The 20,490-nt window shown below is 41.4% G+C and overlaps 1 protein-coding gene across 1 annotated transcript in view; it reads left to right on the top strand.

Moving 5' to 3' along the window:
* The window catches only part of NAV2 (neuron navigator 2), a 169,161-nt gene that overhangs the window by 75,051 nt on the left and 73,620 nt on the right, over nt 1-20,490 (top strand). Inside the window, exons 9-12 of the mRNA XM_026040221.1 lie at nt 4,451-5,543; nt 7,227-7,339; nt 10,692-10,800; nt 11,834-12,217. Coding sequence (XP_025896006.1) covers nt 4,451-5,543; nt 7,227-7,339; nt 10,692-10,800; nt 11,834-12,217 — 1,699 coding nt within the window. The remainder of the gene's footprint in view (nt 1-4,450; nt 5,544-7,226; nt 7,340-10,691; nt 10,801-11,833; nt 12,218-20,490) is intronic.

Genomic DNA, 20,490 nt, shown 5'->3' with positions numbered 1-20,490 from the left:
CATAGAGCAGATCTGCTTTTACTTCCTAAATTAGAATTTGATGGTGGATTTGCTTTTAAATTAGAGCTGTCTAATCTGTGGGCTGGACTAGAGATGTATCTTTTCATGAGAACTTCTTATTTTTCCCATAGCTGTGAAGTAAAAAATGACAGCTTATTCGTTTGGAAGCAAATAAAAATACTGTTAAGTTCCTGACCTTTCCAAGGAGAAATAACTGTGAAAACATCCTTTGTCTTCATGCCGCCTTTCATGCTTATAAGGATTGGTTTGGGAAGTTTTCATCTAGAGCAAATTGGAGCGCGCTTGCTTAAACTTAACTTGACAAATGATGGGAAATTGCATATATTTTCTCCAGACTGTCTTATAATATAAGCACTCAAGGACTTCAGTGGGAGATTTTAAATCATAAGCTATTAGATTCTTTTTTTTTTTTTTTTTTGTCACAAATGGCTAGGTTTGCAGATGCAGTTAAGGCTTTGCAGGAGCAGCTGAAATCAGATTTACCCAAGCTACAGCGCGTGTTGGCATTGGAACTAGACCACCAACATCTTTTTAACGGGAACACTAGGAACCAAATAGATTCCAGGCCAACGTTTGACTTTGAAAAGAGCGAAAAGATCATTATTTCTTGTAGGCTGTAGCTCGGGTTGGAAAACATTTCTTTTATAGTCAGTTTTAGTTAATGCAGGTTGCTGAAGAAAGAAAATATCTCCCTCACAAAGAACACATGGGAAATAATAAGCGTATTAATAGAATGCATGAAACCTCCTCTCCTTTCCATGAAAGGAGGGCCTCTGCTCTGCTGAATGCAACTTCCTCCTTTGCATGCTGATGTATTACACACGTCTTGGTGTCAGTGCTTCATTAGGAAACCTCGCGTCTGAAGCTGCGTCCTGGCAGCAGCACCCCCTTTCCCTTCACCACGGGAAGACGTTGGTCTCGGGAATGAAAGAGGCAGCAGACTCATTTGTGAGGCAGGAATGGAGAGCTGTGGAAAAATAGAAGTTTTCGGAAGGTGGAGCCGGTTTTCATGAGAGATTTCTGCTGTCAACCTCTTTTTTTATTTTTTATTTTTTTTATTTTTTGCTCCATGAAGACTCAAGGACTCTCAATTTCCAATTTCTCTGTATTTGACCTCAACATAAATCAAAATCCCCACTTGTGTAAGCAGATATCTTTCTTTCTTTTTCTGAAGTGTAGCCACTTGAGGTATATTTGAGAGTTCCTAAATGTTTTTCATTAATACCARAATTGTAGAATCCAACCTTTTTCAAGATAATTTCTAGAAAATGTTACCTATAAACCCTGAAAATCATATTAATGCCCTTGTGTGCTCTTTTTTTTTCTGCCCCGTTTGTTACAGTCATAATACTGTGGCCCTTATTCATTTCTCTGAGGTGTGTAAATTGAGAGTAACTTGCAGAGTGGAATTGCCTTGTACTTATGCCACASCACTGGTGTATGAGAAGTTGGGGAACACCATTTTTATAAAAAAGGTACACTTCTTTTAGAAAGAAATTTTGAAAAATGCTTGTGGATGGGGGAGGTGGGAAGTGCTGCTTCATTTGATTCCCCAAATAYCTTTTCCCTCAAAATCCAAAGATTAGAGCACTTGCCCGTGCTGTTAGGAAGAAGTTCACTTTCCAGTTCAACTAGACCACCACCAGCTTTTTATTTTTAAGAAAACCCTATGGTGTTCACATGAAGGGTGTTTTGATGTGGCTGCCTCCAGTTCCTGCCTCGCAGTGGAGCTGCAGGAGCTTGAGGAAGATCTGCTCCGGGTTGTGGAGCAGGGCCTGGTCCTGGGGCATGGGCCTTCGCCAGCAGGTTGATGCTCAAGTCAAGGCTCTCGGAGTGAGCCTGGAGATCTACGAGTGCAGAACAGCTTTCGTTACACAAATACAACTTGCATTGTGTGTATAATTGCTTCAAATGCTTTTATAAGAAACTATATAAAAAGTACACAGATCTTTTACAAACCTTTTCCACTGAGCACATCCAAGGGCTAAACGTGGCCTCAGCCCAAAGCGGGTTTGCACTGTAGGCAGGTGATGCACACGTTGCACAGCCTGTCTCATCACACGGCTCTTCCTGCACTTCTTGCTACCTGCTATATGTGCATATAGAACCAGAAGCCCTGCTTTGCAAACTGCTTCCTTACCAGTGAATTTCCAGCTGATATTGTCCCTTACAGAGCCCAGTCCGTTTTGCCATTACTCCTTGTGTTGGCACGAGTAATRTATCGTGATTAATATGTTTAATATAATGATGGCATATGATTAATGTGTTACGTTTCATCCATAGACCCAAGTCTAAACCAGTCCCATGAATGTGCACAAATCACAGACAGCTCTGTGGATTTACGGGCATGGATACGCTTTGTGTCAAGATTTATTTATCACTGGAAGACCAGAACACATTTGGACTGTGACTTTTCAATTTCTCTGCAAGGATCTAGACCTGGAAATGGGCAATTACGTGTTGTTTTTCAAGTAAAGCTAAGCAAATTAGTTGTAAATTACATACCCTTGGGAGTTTCATGAAGCTTTCATTACCTTACTAGGCGTCTGCTATTGAATGACGTAAAGACTTACTTGTTTGGAGTGTGCAAAGGGACAACGGGGCAATGTTGCAACCAGGAGCAGGTGGGAGACTTCTAGAAGAAAAAAATAATTAAAAATCAGTWTACTCTTAAGAGGTGTGCAAGAGAAAGCAGAGGGAGGGGCATTTTCAACAGCTTCTAAAATACTTTTGACCCTCTTCCCACTCAAGTTGGTGCCACTYCTACACCACCGCTTTTTCAGTCCTCCTCAATGCAGCTGGTTGAGCTTAGTGGGCTGGGGCAGAGCAGCGAGAGGACTGAGTGGCATTACTGTTGGGCTAACTTGTTTTTTTCCCCTCTGTCCTGGGATAAAACAGAAGTCATGATGCCCTGAAAGGTGACACAATAATATAGAAGTACAACTCCGTTATATGCTTGTAAACCAGCTTTTTTTTCCCCTTCTATCCCCTTGAGGATAGTTTTCCCTAGGAATAAGACTAGTAAGATGAGCGAGTACAGTTATTGGTTAATAACAGAGCCCTGGAAATCTTCCAACCTCAGTAATATTGTTTTGCAAGTGTCATTAATCCCTGCTATCCTACTTAGCGTGTAACCATGTAAAATGACCGAGTTTATTATTAAAGAATCTCTAATACTCTTAGAAAGCCGCTTCTCTGCTAAGTCACGAAGATGTATGTGCTTTAAATCTTCGCTCGATCTGGTTTGGATCAGAGCGGAGAGGTTAACAGCGCCGGGTCCGCAGTGAGCAGCTGCACGTGAAGCAAAGCAGCAAAGCTCAGGATTTATGGCACTGAACCCACAGGGCTGCTCGGGCTGCCCAAAATGTACTCGCTCAACTGCTGTTGATTTTCAAATTAAGGGAAAAAAAAAAAAAAAAGCAAAGCAGCTTTATACGCTGTTTACTTTATTGCTGGAGGGCAGGGAAATATAGGTAAGAGCCGTTAATCCCCAGCAGGCTGCTGGGCAGGCGAACAGACGTAGATGACACAAGTTAATTGGAAACATGAGCGGTTTAACAGAAAACATGTTTGTGATAATTGAGAGAGAGCAACGGCTCCAGAAAGGAAACTTTGCCGAGAGAAACTTTGGAGGAGAAGTGGCGGCTGGTAGGTGAGTGTGAGTTTTTTCTCAAGCTCTTCAGGCTCTGCACTAATTTCTTAGAGCAAATAATGTTCCAAGAACAAAATAGACGATGGATTTGCTGTCTCCGAGGAGGAGGGCTTGCCCTTACTGCCACTGGTTTCTCTTACAGCTGGATGAAGTTAGGTGTTAATTTATCATTTAGGTTCATTGCATAGATTTTGCATGGGTTTTAGATTTGTATATGGATTTTGCTTCTGTCTGCGTGCATATGAAGGTCTGAATGTTCCCCCCCGCCCCAACCGTAAAATAACTTCAGTTTTATTTTTCRTCCTCAGTGCTGCATTTTTATACATTTGAGGTTTTTCTAAGAATTGAACTTGGAAGCAGAAATTTTGCCAAAGCAGAGGGGAAACCTTAGAAAATAGTACTGAGTTTTTGCTAATAAAGCAGTGTTATAGAATTAATAAGGGAAAAAAAAATGAATGTAATGAAATGAAACATGAAATTGCAAAACACATTTTTGGTTTAAATTGGAGAAAGATTCTTTTTCTTGTTTACTTTCTTTGAAACAGCAAGTAAGTAAATGTAAGTTATGTAGCTAGAGCTCGTAGTTGTTTGTTTTGCTCAGTAGGGGAAAAATAACTGGTTTTATTTTGTTTAAGTAATATTGGTGTTTCAAGTAGTGATACATGTGTCTTTTTATGATGTTCTCAGTGCGAATATCCTGATTTTTCCTTACAGAAGGAAAGCTCAGGCTAGTTTTAATACTCGATATTACAGTATTTTGTAATTGATTTTTTTCAGACTCTGCGGACAGCACCGCTTCCCAGCCCGCAGGAATGAATGAGAATGTGTCCTCCTCAGTTCAAAGCTGCGGCAGTGCTCTCGGTTGCAACAACTCCTCAGCCATCCCCCAGCCCAGCTCTGCTATTAAACCCTGGCGCAGCAAATCCCTTAGTGCTAAGCACACAGCTACGTCTTCCATGCTATCTGTAAAGCAGCCGGTGTYAGAGCCTCCAAAGCCACCGTCGGAAATGGTCAAAACGGCGCCCAACGGCCAAAAATCCATGCTTGAGAAATTAAAACTCTTCAATAGCAAAGGAGGCTCCAAAGCAGGAGGGACAGCGCTCGAGGGTCCAGGGTCTCAGGAGAACAGCTGTGAAAAGCTGGAGATKCTCCCGAGCTTTGAGGAAAGTGAAGAAATTGATGCCACAAATCAAAATGTGAACAACCCAGGACCAATGTCCAGCAGTCCCAAAATTGCACTCAAGGGCATTGCACAAAGAACTTTTAGTCGGGCACTGACTAATAAGAAAAGCTCTCCAAAGGGGAACGAGAAGGATAAAGAGAAGCAGAAAGAGAAAGAAAAGGAGAAAAGTAAAGAAACTGCAAAAAGAACATCCRTCACGGAAAAGCTGGACATAAAAGAGGAGCCAAAAGAAGAGCAGACAGCGCTAGCAACAACAGAGATGCCAAAAAAGTCCTCAAAGATTGCGAGCTTTATCCCGAAAGGAGGAAAGCTGAATAGTGCCAAGAAGGAGGCCTCTGCCCCTTCGCATAGTGGAATACCAAAACCAGGAATGAAAAACACCACAGGGAAATCCTCAAGTGCCCCAGCGTCTGCGAAAGAAAGTGAGAGAAGCCGCAGTGGGAAACCTGGCTCGGGGCTCTCTCATCAGAAGACTCAGCTAGACAGCAGGAACTCCAGCTCCTCCTCGAGTTTAGCCTCTTCCGAAGGGAAAGGAGGTCTCAACAGCAGCAACAGCAGCCACGCTGTCAATGGAGCGGCAGCTACGACGCAAACCACGGGAAGCAACACTGTGAGTGTTCAGCTACCTCATCCCCAGCAGCAATACAACCACCCGAACACCGCCACAGTCGCTCCGTTTATGTACAGGTATGGAGAACTCTTCAGGCACGGTTGGTTGGTCCTTCTTTGAGAAAGGACAAATTTTACGTTCACACCAAAATTGTTGCTAAAGGCAATCAGGCTGAGATGTGCAAAATGTTCTGGTAAACAAGAAARCATTAATTGTATGTGACACAGCTAACATCCAACATCACAACGCTGTCTCCTTGGTGTCTAACTACTGCTTTTTGCTTATGCTGCACAGCTTAGTTTTTTTAATGCATTTTGGGCTTAAAACTTATAGTATGCGTGCATCATAAACTGGTGCTACTCRTTCTCTCAAATGTGGCTAGCAGTAGTGAAGCTGCCTCGGTATAAGAAAAGAACTATAGGTAAGACATGTGCTTACRTTTAGCCTGAATGTATTGTCCCATCTTTGGCTGATGGTGGGACCTGCCGCTAATCATTTTGTAAAGAATATATTTTGAGTTGCAAATTGCCAATGCAGTTGGTGCCATTTCCTTTGTAACTAAAATAGGGATTGTCAGTTACTGTGTTTATTCCTCATAACACGCAAAGATGCGTTGATGACATGTTGAACTGCCATAAATTTATCCCAATAGCATGTCCTGTCAGTAGCTGAAGTAGAAAAGCACTCCGTTTGGTGTTCATCTCAAGTAGTTTGGGTATAAATAACATCTGAAGTGACACCAATAAACTTGGTAATGTTTATTTGGCCTTCTATAAAGAACAGTTTTGTAGCTGCCTTTTGGTAGGAAAGGAAAGAGCTGCAAACTTTAAAAGTCTTTTCAGCACTGGAAGAAAAAGGCCAATTGGCATCGTCTCGCTAGCTTTGAACTTTCTCGCCTTGTTATTCACAGCAGGTTTCCCAGTGTGCATCTAGGTTGCAAACACTCATTGAAGGGTTACTTTAGACTAAGCTGTTGCCTGTAGATTTACTTATTTTCTTCTCTGGCTTGTTTTTTTAATTATTTTTTGCTTTTTTATTTTTCTTCTTTTATATGTAGTAAAGAGAAAAATTGTTCTCTTTCCTATGGTGTCACCTGAAAGGGAGGTGAGTGAAGTAACTGTCTGTTGTCTCCTCTCTTTTGCAGAGCCTTTGGCAGGAAAACAGCTGCCTGTCGATGTGACTCCAGGAGCAAAACATAGGGCAACTGCCAAAATGAAATGAGTTCAGATCTCTTAGATGAGATAAAAGATTCCTATGACCCTTTGATTCCACAGCAACCTAGAGACAGGCCGCAAATCAGAGTTTAAAGTTAATTTTATCCATTCATTTATTTTAAAATAAAAATGAGTCGTGGTGCTCGTTATAGAAGGAAGATCTGGAGGAGTGCAGCACACCACTGTGCACTGCCTGCTTTGTGCAGTACAGACTTCCTTAGAATCAGAGTATTAGCCAYGACATATGATGTTAGTGAGGATTAAAATTTAGCTGGGAATCCCCAGCAGCCTCTTAGGGCCCTGTCTGCAAAGCTGCGCAGCTTCTATTTGACTATAAATTTTTTATTTTTTACAGCTGAGTGCTTGCTTCCATTTCTAGGACATAGTTCAGCATGGGACTAATGAATTATGTAGGGCCAGTCTGCCAGCCTCTTGTGGAGAAAAAGGCCGAGGGGCTGATGGTGGGCACAGTTGTTGAGCGGCTCCGGTCGTGAAACCTCRAATTGCCCCTCTGAATTTACCCCTCTGGTCTGCTTTGCCCTTCAGGTCACAGACGGACACCGAAGGCAATGTGACGGCCGAGGCCAGCACGGGAGGGCTCAGCATGGATTCCACGCTGTACGTCAAAACTGGACAGCCGGGGCTCGAGGATCTCGCAGGTARGTCTGGCCATGGCTGTGCTTTGCTTAAAAAAGAGTGGGCTTAAAGGCTGCAACAAGCTGGAAGTCAGGAGCTCCCTCTTCGGGGGGTAAAGGGGAAATCTCATTTGTTTTTATTCAGAGGCGTTGCTTTTTTACTAGTTAGGAGATTTCTTTTGGCTCTTCAGTGATGGAAACTGGCTATTAATATTTTGAATACTGAAGGCTCAAGTTCTACAAAACCGTACCCCTCAGATTTCTGGAAATCATTAAAATTGTGTGTGTCTTCTGAGGAGTATATGCCCATTTTAAGATTAAGATGTTATGCGGGTCCTAATTAYCTCTAACAACACGATATTAATATTTTACCATTTACTGTCTTCTGTAACCTCTGAAGTCTTAAGCAGATATTAATTTACTGTTCTTGATGTTTTTATTAGTTTATAGGTTTGAAAGAGTGTTCACTCATTAATTCTCAATTTGAGAACTGGTCTTGCAGCAATAGGACATTCCACTTTGGTTTGCTGTGTCCAGCATKCACAAGTCTAAATTGATTGTGATTAGGGTATAAGTAGTCTAAATTACCAAGCACTTTCTATATTTATCTAGACTTTGTGCTAATTTAAGAAATGCCTGCTAATGAGCAGTATTTTTTAAGCTTACCCGTGATAACAAAGCGATTTTTATCAACTGTATTCTACTAAAAGCATAGAAAGTGTTCTTAAATTACAATAAAATCTCTCCTCCTCCTTCCCTTCTGCTTTTAGCAATGTTTATGCTTATAGGATAGCTATATTGCAGTATATCCCATCAATRCAATATCTCAATATTTTTCATCGAGGCAATGCTGGCATCCTCTAGTTTAATGTGAATTTTGAAACTGATTATGTTGCTTGAGAAACTAACAGATTAAGTAGCACTGGACTAAGTTTCACATTTGGGTTAATTTCATATTTCGTTGCATGTTCTGTCCCTGCCACATTTACACGTGGATAGGCATAGACTGATGGCAAAGCCAAGAGGCAGAGTCGCTGCTGAAGGAAAGGCCTGCAGAATACATAAATATACATACCTGCMAATATGACACATATATCGTTGGCTTAAGGCAAATAAAGGGCACGACAATTAAAATTCCTGAATGCAGTTTTGGGTTCCTGCTCAAATATGAGAGCCAGTTCAAGGCAAGAGGCACAGAGTGTCCAGCTTAGGCTTTTTCAGTCTGACACATTCATCATCACATTGCCTGGCCTGGACGCGTTTCACGCTGTGTTTTTAGATCACACATGGTTATTGTCTTTAATAACRAACATTAGGTAAATACAAACTGCTGTTTAAGTAGAATATGTAAGTTTGAGGTCCAGAAACGCAAGTGAGCGTGACAGTGTCAAACAATGGGATGCAGGAGGCAGCTGAGCACGGCCAAGCTCCACATCAGCAGTAGTCAATAAAGGAGTCTTAGGGGAAAATAAACGCAAAACCAAAACAATTCCTCGAGCCAAATAAATTAGGAGAAACAAGTAACAGATTTCTTCTTTCCCTCTATGGACATGACAGCTATTAATGCTTTTAAATTAAAAGCACATATGAAGAGGGGGGGGAAAAAAAAAAAAGACAGTGAGCAAGCCCAGGCAGGGAAAATTGGAAACTGAAGAGTTTAATGATACTTGCTGCATATTCATGAAGAGCTAAATGATTTAATAATTAATTTTTAGTAGCCCTATCYGATATCTGTCCTTTGAAAATCTTTCTAATTTACATTTGAATGTTATTTAAGTAAACTTTTATATCAATTTGGGTTTGAGTGATCTCAAAAGAAATAACAGAAAGAACTTCAGACTCAGCTAACTCTCTTGTATGTTCTTTTAAGAACTTATCTAGTGTTTGCCTTCATATCTATGAGAGAAATGATCTGTGAAAGAGCACTCTGACCTTTGTTAGGCTAATGGCATATAAATATTTTATGTACTTTGCTGCAATAATTTGTAGATCCATGAGTGTAGAAAAATGTTTTCTGTCCCAGAGACCCGGTGGCTGCAGCAGTCAAGCTTATCAGGCTGCTATTTCCAATACAGCCAGGTCATAATTATTTGATCATTCAGCCTAAGCGAAATGCATTGTCGTTAGTTTATATCCCAGGGAGTAGAGGCCCATATGAAAAAAAAAAAAAAAGATATCACTGGCATTAACTGAGCCAGTGGTGTTTGTCTCAGGCCAATAACTGTATAAGCAAAAAAAACCCAAAAAATCTATCTTCCAGATAGTTTTTTCCAGCCAGGCCTCCACGGCGTTGGTGAGCAGCAGTAGGAAGTCTGTGCTAATCTGCTTTGCCAATAGAAGTGGTTTTTGTTGTTGTGGGTTTTTTTTTTTTTTGCCATCAGTCCAGCATGTTTCATAAACATGAGGATTAATTCGGAGAATGTGGGAAGCTCAACAACAACACTAAAATAGAGATTAATTTATATGTCTAAGAGAGACCTTGGGGTGGCTTTTTGGAAGTTACCTGTTTCAGCATTCAGCTTCCAAAGAACGTCTTGGCACAACTCAAAATYAGGAGTCACTTCTTTTCAACTGTTGAGAATGTTTGACTATGTAAAACTATGCAAAGTTCAGGTGAGTTATCAACCAAAGCAGTTCTTAACTGATGCTGAGAGTAATTAAACCAAATAAACCTCCTGAGACACTCCAAAAACTCCAAAAGCAAGTCCAAAGAGTTTCTTTTTAGACATATAGAGATGCTTTTTTTGAAGGTAAAAAACACAAGAAAWAATAGTTTTGGAACAGGCTGTTCAAAGAACCTAGTTTCTTAACGCCTCTTAAAGCAAAYGTAACCTTGTTGTCATAGACCACTCAAATAATACCTGTGTTTTGATGGGGCCAGGTGAAACATTTTGCTATTTTACTTAAAATACCACTCACCTTGGAGCACTCAGTCAACAGCAGTTGCTTTATTAGAAAGCAGTCGTTGTAGAACGAGACCTATTTAAAACAGGAAAAAGATTTGGTGGGAGCATAGTAGTGGAGAGACATACTGTGCTGGGTCAATGTTTATTGTGTCAATAGGAGATGGAAAAGATGGTATCGACGTAATATATGTTCTAATGAGGTTGCAAATGAACCAGRATTTAAACTGGGTCGTGTGGGGAAATGACAATACCGAAACGTTTCCTGCTGCAAAGGCAACCCGTGAAATAAAGTTAACGATACGGAGCCGTTCCCCAGTCCGGGCAGATGCCCACTCTGGAGGAGCAGTATCTGCACCATTAACTGTTTAGAGTATTAAAAAATGGAGTTGGAGACAGATGCAGGCAGAGATAAGAGCTCAATTCTGTACTATTTCCTCTGTATCTTTTCTAATGGTGTAATATTCCTCTAGGAGAGGATCCGGAAACTCGGCGATTACGAACTGTGAAGAACATTGCTGACCTTCGGCAGAACCTAGAGGAGACCATGTCCAGCTTACGGGGAACCCAGGTCACTCACAGGTAACGGCACGCCTGACCTCGAGACTATTGAAATAACTGTTCTTGCTTTGCATCTCCTGATTCTGGCTGTGTTGCAGCCTTGGAAACAGGTTTAACACCGACAGTGGAAGAAACTAATCTTCTTTTTCTCTTTAAAGCCCAGATTTTGAACTGCGTGCAATGATTAGCAAGATTTATGACGAGTAACTGATGGTGGCAGATTGTATATAGGAATGAAGTTGGAGCGTAAGCAGTGCCTTGTTAAATGCATTAGGTGATGTTTGAATATAGGTTACCGTTTAAGATGTTACTTCAATTTGTTCTTGAACAACTTCAATGCATTATGTCCCTCTCTCCAGTGGGTAATATTTTGTTTAAACAAGCAGGTGAACTGTGCTTGACCCACTTGATAAAGCACATAACTTGAATTCCTGACCAGTCTTCAGGCAAACAGAAAGAATTATAAACACGAGTAACTAATAATATTAGAAAAATTTAAGTAAAGCACTGTTTGGAATATCTAAAAYATGCTCTAAATAAACAAAGGCTGTCACTACACTTAAACATTTGGTGACTTAAATCTTTTTAATGCTCAACAGGAAGCTTGAGACAATATGATGAGTGACCTGCCAGAGGTCATGGTCCTACACAGTGCTTAATGCCTCGTGGACTCTGGTTCATTGGATGAGCTTTTTGTGGCTTTGTATCCAAAACTGAGCAAGAACKTGAAGAGATGAAGTCCCAATCGGTCTCCTTATTTTATTTTTTTTTCCCCTCTCCATATGTACTTGCATTATGCTGCAAATAAAACAGCACTGTTTATTTTAATGAATATTCTCTGTAAACAAAGGTAACAGGAAAGGAAGAGAATCTGGTTGATCAGGCGTGGATAGTAGAAGATTTAATATGCTTAATTCTTGTCAAAAACTACATTTAGAGGCCATGGCCTGAAATGCTTCTGTAACCAGAGCTCTACATAAATATTACCAAATGTTTTGTAGTATACCTTTAATTCATGGATATGTAAAAAGTATTTTGCATTTCTCTCTTGTAGCACACTGGAAACGACGTTTGACACCACCGTCACCACGGAAATCAGCGGCCGCAGCATCCTCAGCCTCACGGGCAGACCCACCCCCTTGTCGTGGCGACTGGGCCAGTCGAGCCCCCGCCTGCAGGCGGGCGACGCGCCCTCCGTGGGCAACGGGTACCCGCCGCGGGGCAACGCCAGCCGCTTCGTGAGCGCCGAGGCCGGGCGCTACGTGTACGCGGCGCCGCTGCGCAGGCAGCTGGCGGCGCGCGGCGGCGGCCCCGGGGACCTCGGCGACAAGGCCGGCGGCGAGCTGGAGCTGGAGGGCATCGCCATGGATGCCACGGGCTACATGAGCGATGGAGACGTGCTGGGCAAGAACATCAGGGCCGATGATATCACGAGCGGGTAAGCGCCTTTGGTTTTGTTCTTAAATGCCACGCTGTGTGGAATTCGCTACTTTTTGCATTGCTTTAAATGAGGCTGTGTTCCTCTTGACTGTTAAAACATGAAAAGGTATTATACCCGTTTTCATACGAATGTGGAGAGACAGCTTGTGTTTAATACACTCGATGGGATATAACGTTACTTGTGCCTAGGATGAAAATTTTCTTGAATCGGGATCATTCTGGAAAGCCAAGCACGAACTGCAGCATTCCCTATGTCCACAAGATGGAGTGAAGCATTTTTATCACCCCTGCTGAATCCTCTGATGGTCTGAGCTCTGAGGAGAAAGTTCACTGGAGGGAAACGAGTTTGCCCGTCAGTGTGTAGGGTGAAATAGTTGTATGCGCAAAATAAAAGCTGAAGAACAAGTTAATGTGAGTTATAATACAAGAAAAAATACCTTTTATTAACTATTATTAGCTAGGTTTAACATCAACATCTTACCTTTGACTTGATGGGGAAAAGCATTTGTTCTTTGCGCCAACATGTCACTATTCAGGTGCTTCCAGAAAGTATAGTCCTTTTTCATTTGGTCAAATATCATCAGCCTCAGATTGATGCTAAAAATGATTACTGAGCTAAAAATGACGTTTATCTCCTATTTATTTTTATAACAGCCTTTATAACAGCCACCGTATACCATTTGCTTTTCCACAAGGCATTTCTATATTAGCMTTTGTTGTCCAATTGACTTAGCTGTAATATTTATTGCCTGTTACTGAAGGAGAAATGAAAATATAGTCTAATACCCCATTTCACATAAAAGCGTCTTTATGTCTTGTTGCGTTAGTCATGCGCACACATCACTAAAATCACCTGTGCTTTTGCAAAATAAATCAGCTTATCCTGAGTGTAAGGATAATGTCATGTTGTAGCCACAGTTACTTCTTTTTCTCGGGACTGTAACTTTTATTCAAACTTTTGTCTGAAATATCAGTCTAGAAGTGAAGAAGAGAATTTCTGAGTAGTCTACGGAGTGCTTGGAGTAAGAACTAAGCAGCATCCCTGGCAGAACTGTGTCATTTCCAGCCTCTCTTGCTTGCACCCTAGAGGAGCCCCAGGCTTTGCAGATTCAGTAAAGACTGAACTTTAGTCAGTATATATCATGCATGTTCCAGATGGAGAAAAAGGAAATAATAAGAAAGCTGTTAAGTTCATGAATGGTATTTCCAGRGAAATCTGTGGCATCACTCATCTCCATGTGTCATTTCCTCTTCTGAGGCTCCATGGTCATCCTGTAGAGCATGAAAGTCTTCATGAGACTTTAAAGAGTTTAAAAATACAACCCTGGTCTTTAGATTCTGGGTCTGAGGGAGTCATAAAGTAACACATGTTTTTGCTGGTTCATACCTCTGTCTGTATCGAAGTAGTGGGTTAAACCCAACAGTTGGCACACTGACATATAGCAGGACAGTCATATATTCCACTACAATTCCCTCCTAGCCTTGATCATTGCAACGTCTTTAACGAGAAAGAGAGTATGAGACGCAGTGCCTGACTCACTAGTCTCCCACTATTTCCCACTAGTTTTTAACAGGGGAGATGATTTTCATGTTTTTTTTCTCATATAATCAGCCCCAGATTGGTAAAAGTGGTATCAATAGATTGGTAAGGGTTATCAATTTAAAATTTAGCTAAGAAGAGCTATCCTGTGTGTAAATGTCTCTCTCTTCTGTATCTGCTGCCTCTATTTAACAAAACAGGCTTTTGTAGCTAATRTGGTTGGTTTTATTGATTTCTATATCATTATTTTAGCCATTGACTAACTTCTAAGGGCGGAATCTGCATTACAGGTCAATCCATAGCCAGAAAGAGCCAGTTTAATTTTTGGATTATTAACTGAGTTGGAAATCTAAGCAGTTTGGAGGGCTTATCCCTCAGGACTCGAGTACGTTTAAAGTGAACTTTCCTGAAAGCCGCCTCGCAGTGCTGGGTTTGAACAGTCTGTGAGGACTAATCATACGGGCAGATCCCGTTAGAGCGGAGTCCTTAATGCCGAGCTGAAATAACATTGGATATAATCCTCYTCCCAGATGAGAGATTTAAACCTTCTGCCTCCGAAATGAGGATGTGGGCTTTGGTGCATCTCCCTGACGCCTAATAATGCTGCTTTGCCATCGTCAGCATAACCAGATGTTTGGGCTTGGTAGCCTCAATGTCCTGAGTTGTCTTTCCCAATGTCAGTTTATGCTCAGCTCTAGAAAGTAGGATAGCTTTGCCTCTCCGTGGGAGAGGGATAAGATACACTAGGTAGGAACTGGAGAGCTTGGTGTAAGGAAAGTATCGGTGTAACCTGCTGCAGAATGAATCTCTAAGATTAACTTTGAGGAAAACTGGCCCGGTATTTCCATAAGCTGAGCTACAGAATGCAGAAAACGGCACAAAGGGGCATTTATAGCATGAATAGCTCTTTATTAATTGATATATGTTTCACTTTGTCATTCTCTAACTTGCTACAATGCTGTAGCCTGCAACCTTGGATCTGTGTTTTTGCTGGCAAACTGGTAGGGTAAGAAGTCAAAATATTTGTTACAGCCAAAATAAATCCAATAGCCAAGATAAACTCTTTTAGCCCTGTGATCCTGATGCTTTCTCTGAAACGTACTGGGTCATGGGAAGTTTCATCTGGCCTCCGTTTCTAAGTCTGCTCAAGCCTAGTTCTGGCAAAATTAGGTTTGGGACAGCGTCTCTGTCTAAAGAGGCAGAAATCATCCTTTAAACTAAACCTTCAGGTGTGGACCAAAGGAAAGAARCACCGTTAATGTGGAAGCTCGGACATGGACAGAGTGAGAAAGCCCTGGGATTTGGCCACGGAGGGAAGGAAGCAGGGAAGATGCCGGGGCTTGCGCTCTGCCAGTGACCGGGTCCCGCTGCTGGGTGACCTCGGTGCTTTAGCGTTTCACCTCTCCGCTTCAGAGAGTGACCCGCTCGTTCCGGATGAGGAGGTTAACTCACGGCTTCTCGGGGTCGTCTTTGGAGATCTTGTCTACTTGGATCTCCCTTCTGCTATTAACCTTCGTGTTCTTCCCCTCCTCTTCTCTCTAATGAGATGTAGAGTTAAGCTCCCTTTTATCTTTCCTTGGGACAGAACAACAGAGAGTTGGTCAAAAAGGCCCTTAAAAATTCTTTTCCTTTAATTTAATTAGTCTTTTGACCCCGATTTCGTTATCCTAATGTGCACTTCTCTCTGCAGATCAAGAGTGATCAGGTTCATTCATGTTGGTCACCACTTTTCTCAGGAGCATGGCCCCTCTTGCAGGTGCAGCAGCTGCTATAGGTGACAGAACATTTTGGCCCAGASTTATACCATTTGTTTAGTCTCCCAACTTGACTGATGCAAAGGGCTTGATGTATTTCCATTCCAGATCCCTGTTGCCACAGCCTGTTAATGTTATTTGTGTGTGCGACCCTCATGGGATTCTGATTTCTCCTTGTTTATTCAAGCCTTTGTGCTCCACAGGGATCTCTCTCCAAGTGTTGTGAGTTCAGAGCTCAAATGAAGGGGAATTATAGAGGAGAGCGGCCGCTCTGGGCTGGGGGATCTGCTTGGTGACCTGCTGCTGCTCCGGTCAGACAACCACAGAAGGGAATTGTGCTCTAGCAAGAAAAGCATCCTGGTGGCTCAGAAGCCTGTGTAACCTAGAGCTATATGGCCCCAAACTGTCATTGAAACAGAATTCTGTTGTAGGCTGAATTTTGATAGCTGTGCCTAGTAGAAAGCACATAAAGAGTASAAGATGTAGAGCTGGAATGGAGGATTGATTTCCTTGAGTGTTTATTAGTACGATCAATATTTATAAGATTCCTGTGCTTCASTAGCTTGATTTTGCACTATCTATCAGTCAGACAATGATGCCTCTTTTACRGATGTCATGCTCACGCAGGGCATATCAGGCCTTCTCTTGGGTTAAGGTTTTATAGAAAAAAAGGACTATGCATTTTGCTGCAAGTGGTAAGGACCTTTTCAGTCCATACATTGGCTGACTGTTAACTACACTGTTTAATCAATTATTTCTAGTCACAGTAAATACTTCTATATTTTTCTGTACGCTTTGGCTTACAGCGAGATAGTCATTTTATTGAATGTTGTGTTTTAAGTGTTATGCCTTTGGTGAGTGATAAGATTTCATCCAAGTGAAAATAACATATGAAGCAGCATATGCATCCCTAATATGGCRATATAACACATGGGAATGACTAAGAACCATTGGTTTATTTTAACTTTTTCTCCCTGTGAGCATAGTGTTTATTTGAACTGCATTCTGGCTGGGCTGGAGCCATTTTTTTTTTTACATTTTGATCCTTTTGACCCTGAAGAATGGTAACACTAAGCAGTCAATAGATGATATTGTAGCGCAGGATTATAGCACAAATACACCAAAGAACTTGGCCAAGCCAGCTCAAAAAGATGATCTCCATTAAACGTCATTAGGAGGCCTTGATTTCTGACTTCTTAGTGACCAATGTTTAAATGAATTCAGAATTAACTATTGGATTGCCAGAGCTGATGTCCTAGCATCACAGGAGTGAGAAGAGAATGACTATGGCAGTGCTTAAACACAAGAGTAAATCATACCCCAAGAACTATACTTAAAAAATCTTYGTAGAGGACATGGCTAGAATGTTACACGAGTATTTTCACTTTTTTTCATGTTGTATAATATTTTTAAAATAATCTCCACGTTTTGCTCTCAATTCAAGACTTTTTTTCCAGTATCAGCTCCATCTCTTGTGTTTAATTGGTTGTCGCAGACYGTATCTCAGATAACATGCTATCCTAAAACTCCCCTTGCTTCTGTAATACACACGCCAGTAGCGTTTGGGGTGCTCCTTTAGGGSTAAGGGGTTCCTGTGAGCAGAAGGGTTGCTTCTGGAGGACAAAACGTGGTCCCCAATGCTGGGGCTAGCCAGTAGAGGGAGATGCAATCACATGTGCTCCACCAATACGTGTTATCTGCGTGGAAGGAGTAGGCTTGTGGAGTGGAGATGTGCCATGGAGCAACCCCAGCAGCACTGCTCACTCCCTTTGAAGGACCTATAAGGAAAGAGCATTCCCTTGCAGCTTGTCATAGGGAGCTCCTGGAGTTCATGAAACTGAAGGGGCTGATGGAAAAGAGATGGACCATTTGATTTGTTCCTGTGATTTTCATTGAAATAAGCAATGAGAAGGGTTTAGGCACCTAACTCAAAACTGGCACCAGGTACTTCAACTTGCTACAGCCTGGTCGCCTGCACGCTGGGTATGTGATCATTGGCACRTCCTAAGTCAGGATTCTCCACCCCACGTTTCTCCAGGATCCGGAGTGGCACTTGGACATGTGAAAAGTCTGACCTCTTGGGCATTTCCTAAAAATAATTATGCTTTTATTGCTCAGGTGGTTCCATCAGCAGAAATTCTTGCTAATCCTAATGTCTCCATGCTGAGATCCTAATGTCTCTCAGCAAAGTAGTCAAAGAGTAGAGAGCTGCCTCAAATTCCCTGTGAAGTCTGGGGAGGATCTAGTCCAGTCTCTTCCCATGAGTTTCCTTGGGTCTTGCTATGTTCTTAAACACATTTTAATCGCCTGGCTTCTGTGAAGCCTGCCTTAAGGGGCTGTTAATAGCTAATATTGGCATTTCAAGTTTCACTGCCATAGCCAAGAGGTTTTCTTCAACATACAATGCTTCATTCGTTTCCGAAGGGGCATCCAACTCCACGATGAACAAGAGTGGGGAGTTAAGCATTGCTCCATTCTTCCTTTATATAAAGAGCTATATAAAGTTTCTCCCCTTTTATTTATAGAAAGGGGGAGAAACTGAGGCAAACAGAATGTAGAGTCCAGCAAATAAAATAAATTGTACTTGATGCATTATAATCTAATCTCTACTCTACTAACTCTAGCTCTTGGATGGATGACAGCCATAGACTGTTGTGTCCTGGTTTACTCCAGATTTGTGTTTGAGCATGTTCAAAACAATTTGTGTCCTATTAATTAGTTTATTAAATTATATTTGTAAAAATTGTAAATAGTTACTGCTCATTAACCAAAGTTGATGAATTTGTAATTTATGCTCACACATCTTCATAAAATCTAGCTACCTTAGATATAAAATGAAAAATTGGAAGAAATGAGCACTAGATTTGTGCTTATGTGAACCTGAAAGATAGTATTTGGACTGAATACTACGGATTTGGGTGTTGTACTAGCAGTGCCAAACTGAAAGCTTAGGATATGATTCCATTCCTAAATCCCTTTGGTGAAATTTATTGGATCAAAAATTGGAATTTAAACACAATGCAGAATCTCGGAGTGATTATTCCTGGTGTTATATTTTTTTCATTTTAGGCAGGTTTGTGGACAGGATCTGTGTTCAACCCTTTGGCTAGAGAGATGACAACGGTGCTGCTGATGGGCCACGCAGTAGCGAGTGGTTAGGCAAGAGTCACGTCTAGAAGGACTTGGGGAAGAAACAAGCAAAGAGCATCTGGTTCAATAGCAAAGTCATGACAAAACCAGATTCATACTAAAGGGAGATGTTTGGTCATGATTCTTTAGCTAGGCTAAGAGCACAGCATCAAGTCTTGCGAAGTCCCACTTAAAATGAATTCTTGGTTATGGTAACAGGAATGTTTTGGTCACATGTATCATACTTCAGACTGAGCAGCAGAGACATTTTTTTTATTTTATTTTTTTTTTTTTTTTTTTTTTGCGACTGGCAAAATTAGACTCCTTCTATGATATTGAAAGCTTGTTAAACCTCTTGATCTTATTTAGCTGGCCGTAATGACCAGTGTCGCCAGGACGCTGCAGCCAAAACCTAATCAAGATAAACATTTGAAGAAACGCAGTCAGGAAAACAGTGCTGTTACTTAAGTGAAAGGAGAGTATTTTTGAGTGTCGGAGCATATGTGGATGCCTGATCCAACCCAAAATGTAAATAYAGGTATATATGAGGTGCAAGGGCATGCACAAAGTGTGGGCAGAAGTATAGAGGCTCAGCCTGCCAGGTTTCACTGAGGCCTGGCATAGCCCGGGCCGCTTTCCTGCAYGTGCCTTTGGTGGAAGGGAAATAAATCACTTTGGCATCAGAAATATCCTGAAAATATTGCCCTTGGAAGGACTTATTACGCCATTCAGAATTTCAGAGGTGCAGAAAAGGGTGTGTTTGGAAAAAGAAATGAGAGGCTTAAAGGTTCCGGTTGTCCTGGGAACGCCAAAGCAGATTCTTGTATGCCTGTAAAACATGCAGGAGGCCACTTTTTTCCCTAGAAAGTCACCAAAAAGTGTTGTGGAAGTTTCAGCTGTGAGTTTGAAGAGCTTGATAATGTTCTTGTTTAAAAGAAAGTTTTAATTGACTTTTTTTTTTTGATTTTTCAGACTGATTAAGGGTAAAGCTRTGGAGATGAGTATTAATCATTCATTAATCTCTGAAAAGCACAGAAATTGGAAGCACCTTTTAACTGAAATAATCACCATCTTATTGCCTATTCTGTAGGTATTAATCTCTCCGTAAGGGAGCCATCCCCATTATCTGTTGGTCCCAACCATAACAAAACCTGAGCTATTAAATTTTTTGAACATACAAATTTACCCATGTGTAAAAAGGACACAGGGCCCGGATACTATGAATTTGTCTATATCATATATTTCAAATATTCCTTACCTTGGGACAAGCAGTAAAGTACTTGTATCTAGCACAGTATGTTCTTGCAGAGTCCTGGTAGTTCRCAAATCTACCACTTTAGCACCAAATTGTCACATTTTTCAGAAGAAAAGTTAAGGAAATACATCTAATAAGSCAGTGACTTAATAAAATTGGTTAAACTGCAGAAACAAAGTGATATCAAAGGAAACTTTGACTGTATTTAGGAGCTGGGGAGGTTGTTGCAGATGTTGAGGGGCACATCAAGTGGAGAGATATCCTAGCGTTTCCCTGTTTCATTTAACATATTCCATGTAAGGAATACATTGAAGAGTCTCTTTTAATATTAGCTGGGGGTTTTTTAGATTTTTTTTTTTTTTAATTAAAGGGCTGATCATATGCAAGAGCCCAGTGAAGTCTGCCGGTGTAGCAGGTATTCAGAGAGCAGCCYGCTGCTTGTGCAGGCAGGTCGGGGCAATAAACCAATTAGCGACTGCACATCAGGTGCTTTTGCAAAATGCTCCTTGCATGTTTGGGGAACAATATGGTCTTAAGCTCCACTTTACTTTTCTTTCAGTAGCTTAAGGAAAAGAATGTTCTCCAGCGGTAAC

This window comes from Nothoprocta perdicaria, unplaced genomic scaffold, assembly GCF_003342845.1.
Source record: "Nothoprocta perdicaria isolate Ctin4 unplaced genomic scaffold, notPer1 scaffold_251, whole genome shotgun sequence".
Classification (NCBI taxonomy): Eukaryota; Metazoa; Chordata; class Aves; order Tinamiformes; family Tinamidae; genus Nothoprocta; species Nothoprocta perdicaria.
Note: the sequence above shows the minus strand (reverse complement) of the source record. Positions and strands in the feature narration are given on the sequence as shown.